General features: G+C 49.6%; 2 protein-coding genes and 1 pseudogene across 2 annotated transcripts; 1 reads left to right on the top strand and 2 right to left on the bottom strand.

Moving 5' to 3' along the window:
• The first annotated feature begins 3,984 nt into the window (after positions 1–3,984).
• On the top strand, positions 3,985–5,220 carry LOC123047416 (dof zinc finger protein 4). Its single transcript, XM_044470964.1, has 2 exons — positions 3,985–4,343; positions 4,432–5,220. Exons 1-2 carry the CDS (start codon positions 4,257–4,259, stop codon positions 4,903–4,905), a joined length of 561 nt encoding a protein of 186 aa, XP_044326899.1. The 5' UTR covers positions 3,985–4,256; the 3' UTR covers positions 4,906–5,220.
• A 729-nt stretch (positions 5,221–5,949) lies between these two features.
• On the bottom strand, positions 5,950–8,188 carry LOC123039665 (uncharacterized; annotated as a pseudogene).
• A 374-nt stretch (positions 8,189–8,562) lies between these two features.
• Positions 8,563–13,647, bottom strand: LOC123047414 (ETO1-like protein 1). The gene is made up of 5 exons (XM_044470963.1): positions 12,799–13,647; positions 10,897–12,606; positions 10,359–10,650; positions 9,308–9,617; positions 8,563–8,962 (listed from the first exon to the last, which is right to left on the bottom strand). Exons 1-5 carry the CDS (start codon positions 12,930–12,932, stop codon positions 8,742–8,744), a joined length of 2,667 nt encoding a protein of 888 aa, XP_044326898.1. The 5' UTR covers positions 12,933–13,647; the 3' UTR covers positions 8,563–8,741.
• Between the last annotated feature and the right edge of the window lie 1,292 nt (positions 13,648–14,939).

Below are 14,939 nucleotides of genomic sequence, written 5' to 3'. Positions count from 1 at the left end.
GCACCGCGGGGGTTGTGTGGTGGTCCCAGACGACAGTGGTGGACGGGGGATCTAAAACCAAATGTAGAAGACGCAACTATCCCATTCCACTGGACAGAACCATGATATCCCATTTCATTTGGTAACTCAATCAAAGACACCCAAGGTTCTCGTTCTGGTGCCCATCTTAATTCTTTCTTTAAGCCCTCTCGTCTATTAATAGCATGTAAAGTAATACATTAATCCCCATAACCAGCAACAAGCATTTTGAGTCAGCCATCATCATCTCATGTCCTTCATCGGAGCCGGACAAACTTTGTTATAGTAGACAGTCAAAAATTCGTCACGGTACGGTCTCAGAAGATCAACGCACCAGAACAGCAACTGTCGTTGACAACAATAATCGTAGATAGATGGGCCACATCTACAAATACAACAACGGAAATGAGTATCGGTTGAATCCATGTCCGCCAGAGGCAAACACCGGCCGGATCCAAGCAGATTCACTTGAGACCACCGCCAACTGGATCCAAGAAGATTCGTTGAAGACACACCTTCACATGCTCTCCGCCGGCCCTAAGCGCACCACCGTAGCAGGAATATGATGGTAAAGACATTATTCCAACTCCGAGACACCGCCGCTGCTTTATCACCCCGACCAACGCATTGAAACTACCTAAAGAAAGGACGGGATCCCTCCTGCCGAAGCACGGGAGGCGGGGGTGGGGAGGGGGCGGTGCCGGCGAATATGTGGGCGAGGCAATGAAAACCATTTTATCTTCTCCGTCGCATGTAGAGGAACGGCGCTTTAACGCCATCTTAATTCATACTCCCTTTATAAACTAATATAAAAATGTTTAGATCACCTTTTTTTACTGTAACTAGTTTGACCTTTATTCTTTAAGAGGAATTTGAGCTCGGTTGCAAGCGAGCTGGTATGTAAAGCACGCCGTACCGGCAACATTCTCTTCCGATCGGTCCGCATCCAATGCAGCATTATTTATTTTGTGCGCGCACGCACGGGTGGGGTTGACGGAGCCGGGAATTGGAAGGCTGCACGGCTCTGTAGAGCCAGTCAAGGTCAAGGGTTGACGTCCGTGCGTTGCCGAAAGTGCATGCCATTTCTCTATTGAGCCTCCCTTGCACTACTGGTACTGCCCGTGGCTTATCTTCTGCCGACACACTCAACTCACGTTTACACTGGATCCATCCCCGCAGCAAACATGATAGCCGCCTCGTAACGCACGCCGGATAGACCAAATCACCCACACATGTAGGAGAAAACAATAGGATATACTTTCATTGCATTTGTATAATATGATAATTTTTTGTCTTCTCTAAATGACTTACTCCCTCCGTCCGGAAAAACTTGTCATCAAAATGGATAAAAAGGGATGTATCTAGAACTAAAATACATCTAGATACATCCCCTTTTATTCATTTTGATGACAAGTATTTCCGGACGGAGGGAGTATATGGTACCCTTAACTTTGTACTAAATCAGCGATACTTACTATTGAGTATGTATAATGATTGTGCATGCATGCCCTTACCATTTTGGTTTTGCTATTTCTCGCACGAGAAGCCTACGATAAACCGTCCGTTAGGAAACCGTAGTACTTTGATCGAAAATATTATAATCATGCAAAATACAAGGGGATTAGAAGAATTTGATCATATGGATATCAATATCAACATTTAAAACTATTTCTAGGGCAACTACAACATTCTCAAAAATTTCTTCGCTTGGGTTCCACTGTGTCGCCCCCGGCTTCTCCATCTCGACCTACAATGTCCCCATGTTAGCATCACCGTGGCACTTCTGTGATTTCACTGCTTTATTACACTCCATCGCCGCGTGTCTAGAATTTGAAAATCATTTTGGACAAATTTGATTAAAATGAGATTTGTTGATCAAAAAATTGAATTTAGTTTAGACATGGCCAGAAAGAAATTTCAAGACAATTTCCTTGGTAGCCCTTGAAATCACGGAATTCCAAATGAAAAGTTTGTGAACTTTTTAACTATGCCCCCACTTGATTCTCACAGTACTCTCTGGTAATGTGTCACCCGAAAAAGATGTCTATCTTGTAGATAAGATAACCAACATAATTGGTTGAGCCATGTGTTGAAACTTGCAAGAGTGAGGAGAATCGAAGATCACGGATCAGATGGTCATTTCTTGTTGCATTTGCTAAATTTCAGTTCCTGGGAAAAAAAGTGTGGCAGTCGATTTGGATGAAGATGTAGAATGCATAACCTCGAGCTGGAGACAGTGGCGCCATGGTTGGCCGAGGCGTCAACCTCGGTAGTGAGTAGTAGGCTATGTCAGGTTTGGGTAGGGTGTGGGATTGTTGGAGACAACTTTGATGTGGGGATATTCAGAGGGATGGTCGGAGGCGGCAGTGCCGCCAACTGTGAATGGAGTGGGGTAGGCGGTTTGAGAGGGAAATCACGAGGAGGAATATCCGGAGAACAAGGAAGCACAGTCAACCGTTGGATTTCATCCGACAGTGCTGGAAAAATCAAATGATTTTTAAAATATAAAAACAGGCAGCTAACGGTGAATATATGACCCCTTTTTGTCTATGTGTCATCCCCGATGTTTCCTGTCGGGATTTATGCAATACTAGGAAGAATCGAGATCACGCCATATGACTATTTAACATCATCACGAACCAACATGTGGTTGGATGGTTAGGAGGACAGTGGTATCCCCAACACACCAGCGTTCAGTCCTATATATACTTGATGTTGGTGCTCTCATTACTCCTGTTTTTATTTCAGACTTCCGATGATGTTCGTTCAGTGAGAGGAGACGTTCTCATCGACTTTCGTAAAATCTCAAGATGTTATGCGGGCTCAGTCTCATGGGGTGCTCATAGGGGTGAAGTGTGCGTCCGTGCCTTCATAAGGGTGAGTGTCGGCTCGTGTATGTGAGCGACTTCAATTGTACTGTGTTAAAAAGGACTATATGACACTATCGATTTAGACATAGGAAAAGTTTTATATACGTAGAGGTGGTCTGGAGTTGATCCTTAGCATGAGAAAGTTTTGGCCAAATTCACTGTTTTAACCCTTCTTTTTTGTTAGTTTAGCACGATCAGATCCGAAAAACTTTAACGCATGGGGTCAGATCGTGGTTAAGTTTAGAAGAAACGGTGAATTTGTCCACCCGGGACGACAGACAAAACCCACGACTGTGACAGCGCCGTAGCCGTCGCATGGTGCGGGTGGCCCCGCCGCGTAGAAAAAGCCGCACCGACTATGTCCCCCTTCGTCCTCTCTCCCCAGGAATGACACGCCCCCTCGCCTAGCTCGCCAACCTCCGCCGGGCCCCGCGCCGCGTCACCCTGACGCGACCAGCACCACGGCGACCGACCGGCTCTAGCCCGCCAGCTCGCGTCCGTCCGTCCGCCCGTCCCCATTAACGCCGATCCGCCCCGACGACCAACACACTGGACTTGTCCGACCTTCGCCGCCGGTGCGCCGCCGTGGCCCAGTGGCGGCGACGCCAGATGCTGATGCCGATGCGACGATGCCCACTCGCCGATCACGTACACGTCCATCACAGTATCTTTGCACAGTGCCGCGCGTGCATATGCAAGTCTGGACTTGACCGGTACCAGCGCCAACTCAATTTGCAAGATTCCATCCATCTATCAAGCACGGCCGAGGGCGGACCCAGAACTCTCCAGTCTCCTCTGCACACCGGCCGCCGGCCGGCCGTTCGGTTTCCTTGGTAAACTGAACGAACGGTCCTACGCTCCTACTCCTGCTGCTAATACGGCATGGCCGTGCGCGTCGGGTCTGCGTCGCCGGTGCACCGTGCCACACAGACATAGATAGAACGCGACGCTGACGCCGACGCGGCCGGGTGCACTGTGCACGGTGGAGGAAGCTGCATTCGGACGCAAGGAGAGCATCAGGTTCTCCGGCCGTACGTCCATGCCGCATCACCGCGGGACCCGCCGCCGCGCCGGCTTCTATGTATAGGACACCCCATGGGCACACGGCCTCGCATAGGTTACCACTACTAGTAGCCCACGACCAACCGCTCCCGTCGATCCATCCATCATCTGATTGCCGCCGCCGCTTGCCGCCCATCCAGCTCACACTGACCGCTACGTCTCGCTCTCTCCATCCCTCTCCTGGCTAATTGCCTAGCTACGGGTAGAGCTAGCTAGCTGGTGATCACCACGCGCGCCCGCAGCTCGTCTCGTTTTAAGCCGGCCGGGCCGGACACGGCATGCGCTGCCCCGCCCGCACGGCACACTATGGCTCCAGCCTCCGCCGGCGCCAAGCGCCCCTTCGCCGCCGACTCCGCCCACGACGCTGCTGAGCAAGAGCAATCACTCGCGCAGGTCAGTCTCTGCTCACTGCTCACTCTGTCTATTCTCCGGCAAGCAACGTACGTACTGACGCGCGCGTCTGGTGAACTGTGGTGATCAGGTCCAGGAGAGCGCGGTGAGCAAGAAGAACGGCCAGAGCGAGCAGCCGAAGCTGGAGTGCCCACGGTGCAGCTCCACGGACACCAAGTTCTGCTACTACAACAACTACAGCACGGCACAGCCGCGCCACTACTGCCGCACCTGCCGCCGCTACTGGACGCACGGCGGCACGCTGCGCAAGGTCCCCGTCGGCGGCGCCTGCCGCCGCGGCTCCGGCAGCAGCAGCAAGCGCCGCAGGCCCTCCGCCGAGCCCCACACGCCCTCCTCCGGCTCGCCGCAGCCGGACCAGCAGGAGCAAGACACGCTCCCCCCGCTCCCGGTCTTCCCGTTCCTCACCGATGGCGGCCCCGCCTTCCTGCCGCAGTTCGACCTCGGGCTCTACGACGGGCTCGCGGCGCCCACCGGCGCATGGGAGGACTTCGGCGGCCTTGAGCTCACCTGGCCACCACCGCCACCCCCGGAGGCCGGCAACTGATGATCGGCGTCGTCATGTCGGTCGGCGCGCTCGAGGCTCCTGTTCTATCATCGCAGCCTCGATCGGTCAGCTAGTTGCTTACTTTTACCAGTCTGCAGTGTGTCTGTCTCCTGAGCTAGGAATGTACGTACCAGTCTGCAGTGTTTCTTCTGATGCTTAGGTATAAATGATGTGGCGATTATTGTTTGAACCAATGGACCATGATCAGTCGTGTAGCAGCAGGGAGGAGGACTTAAGTATGTAACTCGGTCCGTGAAGTGATATAATATTTTATATATTTGCAATAATAAATGGTTATATGGTGTGGTTGCTCAATTATTGGTCACTGGCAAGAAAAAACAGTGGGGAACTACGAAATGTTATCTTCATCATGAACTTACACTAGGAAAGAACAAATAAATGTAGTGGCTGCTATAACTACACAATTACAGAGAGGCTTGCATCGACAGTAGAAAGAACGGTGTGGTTTCGGGAGTGAGCTCTCAAGGCACCAAAACAGAGACAACTTTCAACAGAGTGATCTCAAAACAGAGAAACTTTCAACGGTCATTTTTCTACCACGCAAACTACATGACATGCCTCGATCCACCGTTGAATGTGTTCAGTGATTCATGCGTCCCAATTTTGCTGATATACGACGAAACATCAAGATACATCCTCAAGCACGACGAAACCCAATAAAAACTGTACCACATAAAAATCTAACAAGTCTCTTATTTTACTAGTATACACGACGAAAGATACAGCCCAAAAAATGAAGAAACCGCATAAAAGTAGATAAACATCTGACAAGTACCCTCTCATTTTACCTGCACATAAAAGGACAGAAATGTTAAAAAATATGAAGTTCACTGGCTAAGCATGGCAAATCACACTTTTTTGGCAATTTCTTTTAACAATCACGGCAAATTCCAGCAAAAAAAACGAACATGGAAATTGCCATAACAAAAGGTTCATTTGTCATGCTTGAAAATCTGGCGTACCCCATCAAAAACAAATCTGATGTTCGCCAGTTATCAAAGTCCTAAAAGAAACATCATGATACACACAAAAAAAAAATGAATGAAATATTATGTAACAATACTACTATGTAACAAGACAAATTTTGACCAAACTAGAAAAACGTAGCATGCTAACCAGTCCCCAGAACTTCCAAATAGCTGAGATTCTAGGTGAACTGGTGAAGAAATAAAAGATAACTATACAGTAAAGAAACCAACAGCTCCACGCTCTTACACTCGAATAGGGAAACCAGAATTCAGGAACACTCTGATTTCTCCTCGTCCTGAGGTGACAAATACCAAACCCCACGCGGACAGGCGCTGGACAGCCACGACTACGACTGCTCTTGGCAGACGGTGGTTGTTCGTCGGGCAAGGATGGGGACAGTGCTTCAACTGGATGATTGCTGGTGTTTTTGCTTTGAACCAGCTTCGCGAACTGGGCTCTTGATGCATCTGTGAGCAGCCCCATTCGGTTCATGCTCACCGTGTTGTACAGGAGCTTCAGGGACAGAGTTCACTGCACCGTCTGAATCGCTGTGTCTGGCTGCCTGCTGCTACGACGCTCAAATGATACTGGGCATGCGAGTTGGACAGCTACATCATGGACTCCTGCTTCTGCTTGGACGGGGACTGTTGCCATGTCTCCAGACATACACATTAACACATGGGAGCCCTCACTTGCACAGACTACAAATTTACACTCTGGAGCTACAGAAGCTGAGATCTGGCTTCTGGTATTGCTGAACCCCTGTTGAAAATATCAAACAGAGATGAATGCAAAGGCCCAAACTAACACTACTGCATTGCTCTGTTAGAGATAACCTTGTTGTATAGGTCTAGTTCAAGTTTATTTGTATTGCATAGCTTCATTGTCATACAATTTCATTAGTAGGTTCAAGGAAAATTGCATGTGTTGCCTCATGACAAGGGCTGATCAGCATCAGGAGAAGCAGAGATAGAAGCCTGTGCAGCGGCAGCGACGTGAGCACATCGCAAGTTAGTAGCCGAGGGCAACCATGCAAGTGCTCTTGGAGCCATTTTGTGTAGGCGCGTGTTTCAGTGGACCCGGAATGGCCCCAATGCACCCAATGAACATGCAGCCTGGACGTGCAAGTGCCATGTATGCCTGTGTTAGTTAGCTAGATTGCATGGAGGTTGTTAGTGTCAGCCGGCTGAATGCATGCTGTTTTGGCTGGCTTGTGCAGCCATTGCGGAGATGCTGCACAAGTGGAGAACTTGTGCGTGCATGTAGCTAGCTAGTGGAGAGTGAGTTTAAGATCAGGCCACAGTGTGGCTTGGTGCGTTGCATGTTTCAGTATTTAGGCTATTGTACTTGTATCCGGTTCATTTGTTAGTGAGAAGAAAGAAACAGTGAAAAGACATGAGTCGTGCGGAGCCCCAAATCTCCCTGTGTGCTCTCCTCTGTGTGTGTGCGCGCGCTTTCTGGGCAGCCCCAACATGCTTATTTCCTCCTAGGGAAACAGCTCAGCGCAAATTGCATTAAACAGAATAACATTGTTCATGTGTTCTGGATTTGCAAAAAATAAAACTGTATTTTGATCAGCAAACATATCGAAGACAATTTATAATGGGAGGAGAACGAAATATTACCTTTAAAAATTTGTGAACAAGCCCATAGCCATTAACAACACGGATTCTTGAATCTGCAGAAGTGGTCAGGACTTGCCAGGAGCTTCCTTGAGCAAACTGCAGCGCAAGATACAGATGCTTAGGTGGTATTGGTGGCATCACGTTACCTGAATTTTAGAGTCCAGATCTTGAGAAGGCTAAGCATGAATGTTTCTTAATGAAGTATTAAGTTTCCTAAAATGCATGCACTGCACAATCATGCACATGAAGTCAGTAATTTTCTTCTGGCCAGATTTCTTGTTCCCGATTCTTAGATACTTTTGTACTGAAGCTTCTTTTCGGCAGTCATCAACAGAATCAAACACTAGATAATGTTACTACATGTCTATACGTTGATGCTTTCTTATATCAGCCTACTATTACTTAATTTTAAAGAACATCGAGTTTAACTATGATTAGAGTGGCATACCAGTTGTATCAAATAAATGGCAGCTTCCCTTGTGAGATCCCACCAGGCCACCATTGCAACCTTCAAAAGTAACAGAGAAATATAACATAAGCTCATCTAGTTTCATGGCCACTACACAAAGTACACATGTTCACTAACAAGAAAATAACTGTACCTGTCCATCAGGGGAATAACATGCAGTGGTAACCAACTCATGCAGATCATTCCAGTCTTCAACCATATGCAACTATTAGTAGTGTTATTTACCAGTTTACCGACCATGATAATCAGAAATGATATCCAATTTGCAGGCCCTAACCATAGTTAATCACACAAAGACAACTACATGGACTATCTTTACATCTGCAGCCTGAGGATCAACTAATAGTGCTATTCAGCAGTTTACAAAGTACGAAAATGGTTACACAATGGACATATCAAATTGCATGTCGCAACAGATTCACTACTAAGTACTAACACAAATGAAGTGGATCTTACAGCAGTCCAAAAACTGAAGAACACAACAGCCAGGCCTTCGGTTCAATCGGCAGTATGCAGTGTATTGTTGCATGCTGAAGCCTATTGCCCAGTTAGTGTAGCCAAGTGACACAGGTGGAATGTAATATTTTCCATATAGCACGTGGCTTAATTTTAGTCGTTTTGATGATCACAATCCTTACAGCCGCACTAGACACCATCAAAACTAAAAATTACTGCTTGCTGCGTATGGTACAGAACATACACTGGTATGGGTTTTCGCTATGGGAGCCCCTCCTGTATGTACAACAACGGGCTCAGGGTTCTTGGCTGTTCACCCGGTGATGAAGCTCGAGCATCTCCTGGTGGTTGGGGTCCACGGAAAGTGCTGCACGGCAGTCCCGGAGGGCGCCTGAGATGTCGCCCACGTGCTCATGGAAGGCCGCACGCAGGTGGAGCAGGTTCAGGTCCGCCTTAAAGGCGATTGCCTTGGTCAGCTCTGAGATGGCATCTTTCTCCTTGTGGTTGTCCATCAGAACTGAGGACCAGATCATACAGGAGTTCACATCAGCATAAAGGGGGCATGAGAACTTTAAACAGATGAGCTAATTCAGGAACTAAATGAAATATGTGGTTGTTACACCAACTGATCAGGTTGAGCATAGAATATGGCAAACAACATTGAATTATTACTAGCCCATGTTAGGAACTGGGTAGTTGGTTTGTTAAAGTGCCAACAAACCCTCTCTGGGAGTTGGGCGCAGATGAGCTACAACCAATAACAAATTGAACTACTTTGACCAGAATTTTATATTCAAAGTTTCAACCTTCTTTGATACTGGTGATCTAAAACTAGATATGCTAGGCAGGTACAAGCGCTTACCAGCAGCACGGTATCTGTAGGGGTAGACCCGGAGGGGGTCAAGTTTGGTGACCATCTGCAGATCAGCTTTTGTTAGATCCCGGTCACAATACTCAGACCTCTTCTCGTATGCTGATGCATTGCTCCTGGCCTTCTCTATCAGCTTGGTCATTTCCTCGAATGCACCGGTCCTGTTATTCCTAAGGAAATGAACCCTGGCGAGGCCTTGATGAGCTCTCGTGTGGCCAATCTTTAAAGCGTTAATGTAGCATTCAGCTGCCAAGTCTAGATTCCCGCAATCCACATAAACACTCCCAAGGTTATTCAAAGCCTGTAAGATGTGAAACAAATATATGTGTTAGATGCTTCTTGTCTGGACATTTCAGCCTAGAAAGTTACAGAATCATCTATATATGAACTTGGATCTAGCTGTGCTAAAGAAACAGTTTTCAATTAAGTAGCTTAATTCATGCAGCAAAGAACAAAGGCAGGTAGCTAAGATGATTACAAAAATGATGAAATTCATCTGAGTAGCTACTGAAGCCAACAACCCACTCCATATGGGAAAAATGGCATTCTATACCCTGGATGGTATGGCATGCTCTAACTTAGACAAGAAGATATCCATTTGACAAGAAATCAAATCACTCTTGGAGTACCCTCAATAGACCAGTTAACGAGTTGCCATGTTAGGAGCACCAGGACAACCATTTTTTAATGGTAAGTGCACCATTCCCATTACTCAATGCAACAACGAATATGACATCCTAACAAGGGCTATGTATAGCAACACCTGATCTGAATCATAAAGAGTCACCTATACATTTAACAAATGAGGAAATGCACATGCATATACTACACAAAAGGAATAGGTAGAAAAGTCAACAAAGTTCCACTCCGTAATTTGCGAGCCTGGGACAAAACTCTTCTTTGCTACATAAGTATTTACGGTATAAGATCTGTGGATCTCTATATAGCAATATGTCACAGGAGAAACAAGGCAGCAAATCCTTATCATGCATAGGAATGTTTATCCAGGCGGATCTGAGAAAGAGGTGTAGAAAAGTCTTACCTGGCCCTTCCTAAGTCTATCTGAGGGACACCGTAATGCATCTTCAAGAAGCGATACGACTGTTGCTGAGGTTGACGGCTCAAGACTCGAATCAGCTAAAGCATAAGCTTTTAGAAAGAATGCCTCAAATGATCTCTGTATGGCAATGGATGCTTCCGCTTTCTGCAATCCTTCCTCGCAGTGGCCAGTATCATACAGTATCCATCCTTCATAAACAAGTCGTTCATGCTGGCTTGCCGCATGCTCGCGAGCAAGCTGCAAGCTGCGCATTGCAGCCTCAGGACAATTTAATCTGGAAAAAGAACCAAGGACAATTGCATTAGTCCTAACATATACTGCCAAAGAATTAGATCATGGAGGAGGCATGTGCAACTATGCTGATCTATGATCAGCCATCTACTGAATTAGCATTCCCAAGACATGCCAGGCATGCAGACCATGTGATGTAGCATCTACAATGTTAATTATTGATCGACTAACAACTGCATTATGCCAGCTATTAATTATTCTCTGCAATAACATAAATTAATTAAATTACCTGAGAAGTAGCAAAGATTGTCTGAAGTAGAGTACTCCCTTAGCAGCATCTGACTCCAGCATTTGATATATGACCGAGAGGGATCCAATATCATCCACAGAGGACCACCGATCATAAAGCTGCATCCAGCAATCAGCAGTCGTCCATTGCTCTACATTCTCCATCACAAGTGTACGCAGCTGCTTCGCAGCCACCCGACCACCAATCATACGATAATCTGGAGCAAGCGTGAGGATTGCCTGTACATCGCATAAGGCAGCTCTGTAGTCCTCTAGAGCAAGGTAGCAACAGAACCTTAGCTCTAAGCATTCCAGGACCAGCTTGAACCCCAGGATCCGGTTAATCTCCATCAGGGCAGCTTCAACACTTTGCCTTTTCATCAAAGATGCAGCTCGAAACATATAGGGGTATGTAAGGGTAGGATCCAGTTCAGTAGCCTTATTGAGATTCTCCAGCTTGCTATCACCGTCCAGATATAGGGCTCTCTCTTGATACATCCACCCAAGAGGCCAGCGAGATGACATCACAGAGTCAAGCAAGTTGAGAGAATAATGCTTATTGCTCCTCAGAGAGGCCAATCTAGCCAACCCCACTACCGAGTAGACATGACCAGCGGTAAAGGCGGCATTGAACAGGCGCTCCGCTTCAGCATGATCTTTCCTTAGCAGCCTCACGCAAGCCAGCTGATGCAAGGACAACTGCTTCTGTCTAGAATCCGATGCCGAGTCAACCAGCTTCTCCAAGAAGCTTACGGTGACATCTGACGTTGCACTGATGCTCATGGAGACTTCACCAAGAAGGCAATATAGGGAGAAAGATGCATTGCCAGCCATAGTGGATCTCTGCTGCTTATTCGCAGAGGAGAATATCCGAACCACTTGCTCATCATTCAAGCATTCTGGAAGCTCATTCAGGAGCACCTGCAAGCATGACGCGGCAAGGATGGAACAGCCCAGCTCAATAGCACACTCCATGTAATCTATGGCATCCTGCCTGGAAGAAACAAAAGAAGCAAGCTTTTGCTCGCAGGCATCCTTGAGGCCCTTACAGCAGAACTTGTTAGCAAAATCAAGCATCTCCAAGATAGATTCTGCTGACAAATACGGTAGTCTTCCTGACAGGCTGAATTTACTGATGGCCCGCATGCCAATAGGGGAGATGCCATTACGAGACATGTCAATGACCTCAAGATGTGACTCCTTAAACCCACCGTTAAGCATCGCATACAGTGGAGTTGACAAGGCCGCAAGCTTCCGCCTATCGCAGGCAATCATGTCATCCCTTATCCGGAAATGAACCACCGGGGAGCCCTGGAACTCATCAGATTCGTCGTCATAGCTTATCCCGTGCGACTCGGCGGAGATCTGCGAGACGAAATCCAGCAGCTTGAACTCTTGAGAGCACTTGCCGCACGAGCCAAGAAGGTCGGATATCGGCTCCTCCCCTCTCTTCTCGTACTTGAGCCATGCCCCGAATATGAGCTTCTCGTGTATCGTGCTCGCCTTCTCCCAGGCAGCCTGGAGGCTCCTTCGCGACAGCTTGGCCTCGCCAAGCCCGCGGAAGACCTGGAACTGGAGCAGGTACAGGCACGACTTCTCGTCAGGAGGGCAGTACTCCAGCTCCTCGTGAATCTGGGCCAGTATGTCGACGTAGTCAGCGGGCTTGAAGTGCGGGAGGACCGGCGGCTCCGGCATTTTCATCAGAGATTCTCTGCATCGCAAAGACAAGGGGAGAGATTTGAGTCAACCGGCTCTTCACACCAGAAAACAACTAGCAGCGCTAAAAATCTGAATTTTGATGTTCACTGCCACACTAAGACCAGACTAATTAACCAAGGAGAACAAAATTCAGCAGGAAACAGAGCACCTGCAGCAAGGAAATTGGGGAGGGAAGAAGGCTTACATGGAGGAGGAGGAGCTGGAGTGGCCGGTGAACTTGGAGAGCTTGCCTTTGTCCATGGGCAGCCATGAGTGGGTGGCGGACTGCAGCTTGGTCTCCTTGCAGGAGGTCAACTCGGAGAAGAAGAGCTTCCTCATGGCACATAAATACCACGGCGAATCAGACCCGGCCCCCGTCTTGTTCCTCGAATCCGCCCAAACCCCTGCCGAGAACCGCCGCAGATCTTCCGAGAACCCAACCACCGGGGAGAGAGAGGGGGGCGGAGGGAGGAAGGGGACGCCTTTAATGGCACGAGCGGGACAACGAAGCAGCTAGCGCTCCCGCTGCAAGCGGCCAGGAGTAGGGAAGAACTAACCACTCCCCCTCTCCTCGCCCTTTTTTAATTCGCACCCCAACCGCACCCGCACCGCCACACCAAATCCGGCCCCGTGAGCTGAGGTGAGCTGAGGTGAGCGGAGCAGGGCGAGCGAGCCGACCCACCGCACCGGCTGGGGGACGGCGACGAGGACGGACGGACAAATCGTCCTTCCAAGATGCGTTCTTTCCCTTCCTTCCCTGGAGCGGGGCGGGAGGGAGGGAGGGAGGGAGCACGGGCGGGCGAGGGGAGGTTCCTCCGCGCCTCACTGGCGGCGGAATTGCCGGGGGCCCCGGTCGCCGCGGGGCCTCGGGCGAGCCCTCCTCGATCTCCGGCGCGGCTTGGCGGGTCGGGGCCGGCCGGATCGAGTCGGACCGGCAGCGGGGGGCGTGGTCCGGCGGCGGCGGCGGAGGGGGGAGAGCGCGCCGGCGGGGGAAGGGGGCGGCGGCGACGGGAGGGGAGAGGGAGAGGGTGGTCGGGGGCGGGCTCAGTGCGCGGCTCCACTGGACCTCGGGCGGGGGGTGGGGGTGGGGGTGGGTATCCGAGGCCGAGGGGAAAGGGGGGTTGTTTGCTGCTCGCTCGTCCTTTTTTCCTGGGAGCTGTGTGTGTCTAAATTTCTCTATCTGCTATGCCACCATCCCATCCGATCCCCATTCCCATGGCCATGTGTGCTGGTTGGCAGACCACCATGCAAAAGTGGAGATGGATCTCATGCTGGGGAGAATAATCAGGGGAGATGACAAACGCAAAAGGCAGGGGGGCAGCTGAATTGGGCGCATGGGATGGGCTTTGAAGCTGACATTGGCCTCACTCATGGATGCCCACCCACCCACTCACACCCACACATACATGTAGACAAGTGAGTGCAGAAAGATTAGTGGGCTGGTTTGCTCATGTGGATGAGCAAGAGCCCAAGCAGATGGAGCTGAAAAATGACAGCGGTTCACGGCGCTGCCTGTTTCCCCTCCGCCGCCTGGTGCTTTTCGGCGTCGGGGAGGCGGTAGGGGCGTGCGGACCAGGTTGCCTTGGTCTTGGCTAGGGTTAGGTGTAAGTGTCTGGTGGCGGCATGGAATGAGGTCTCCTTGTTATGTCCTTGCTCCGGCGATGCGACATTAGCCTCCCTCATGGATGCCCACCCACCCACACCTACACATGTAGACAAGTGCAAAAGGATTAGTAGGCTGGTTTGCTCATGTAGATGAGCAAGGGCCCAAACAGATAAAACTGAAAAATGACAGTGGTTCACAACACTGCTTGTTCCCCTCCACCGCCGGCTGCTTTTCGGCGCCGGGGAGGCGGTCGGGGCGTGCGGATAGGGTTGCCTTGGCCTTGGCTAGGGTTAGGTGTGAGTGTCTGATGGCGGCGTGGAATGAGGTCTTTGTGTCATGTCCTTGCTCTGGCGATGCGACTCGACGTTGGTGGAGGACGTGTCAAGCTTCGGTGGCATATCTGGCTTTCTGGTTTTGTTTGAATGGATCTGGGGTGGTCTAGCCCTCTTTCCCGCCTTCTAATGTGATATCAAGTTTCGCCTAGGGTTAGGCCCAGGTGTCAGGCCGACGGTAGCTAGGCCGTGGAGTCACCGGCAACGTAGAATAAGGTCACTTCCTGGTTCTGCCAGGGCAGGTCTGATGTGGTCCAGCCATCTTCGTCGCCTACTAATGCAGCATCAAGCTTCGCTAGAGTTAGGTCTGGGTGTTGGTCAATGGTGGCGAGACGGTCACACCGGCATGGAATCGGGTATCCCCATCCTATCCTCACTTGCCGCTACAACAAGTCGTGCATGTCCTCG

The sequence above is a fragment of the Triticum aestivum genome, chromosome 2B, assembly GCF_018294505.1.
Source record: "Triticum aestivum cultivar Chinese Spring chromosome 2B, IWGSC CS RefSeq v2.1, whole genome shotgun sequence".
Classification (NCBI taxonomy): Eukaryota; Viridiplantae; Streptophyta; class Magnoliopsida; order Poales; family Poaceae; genus Triticum; species Triticum aestivum.
This window is presented reverse-complemented; position numbering and strand designations above follow the sequence as displayed.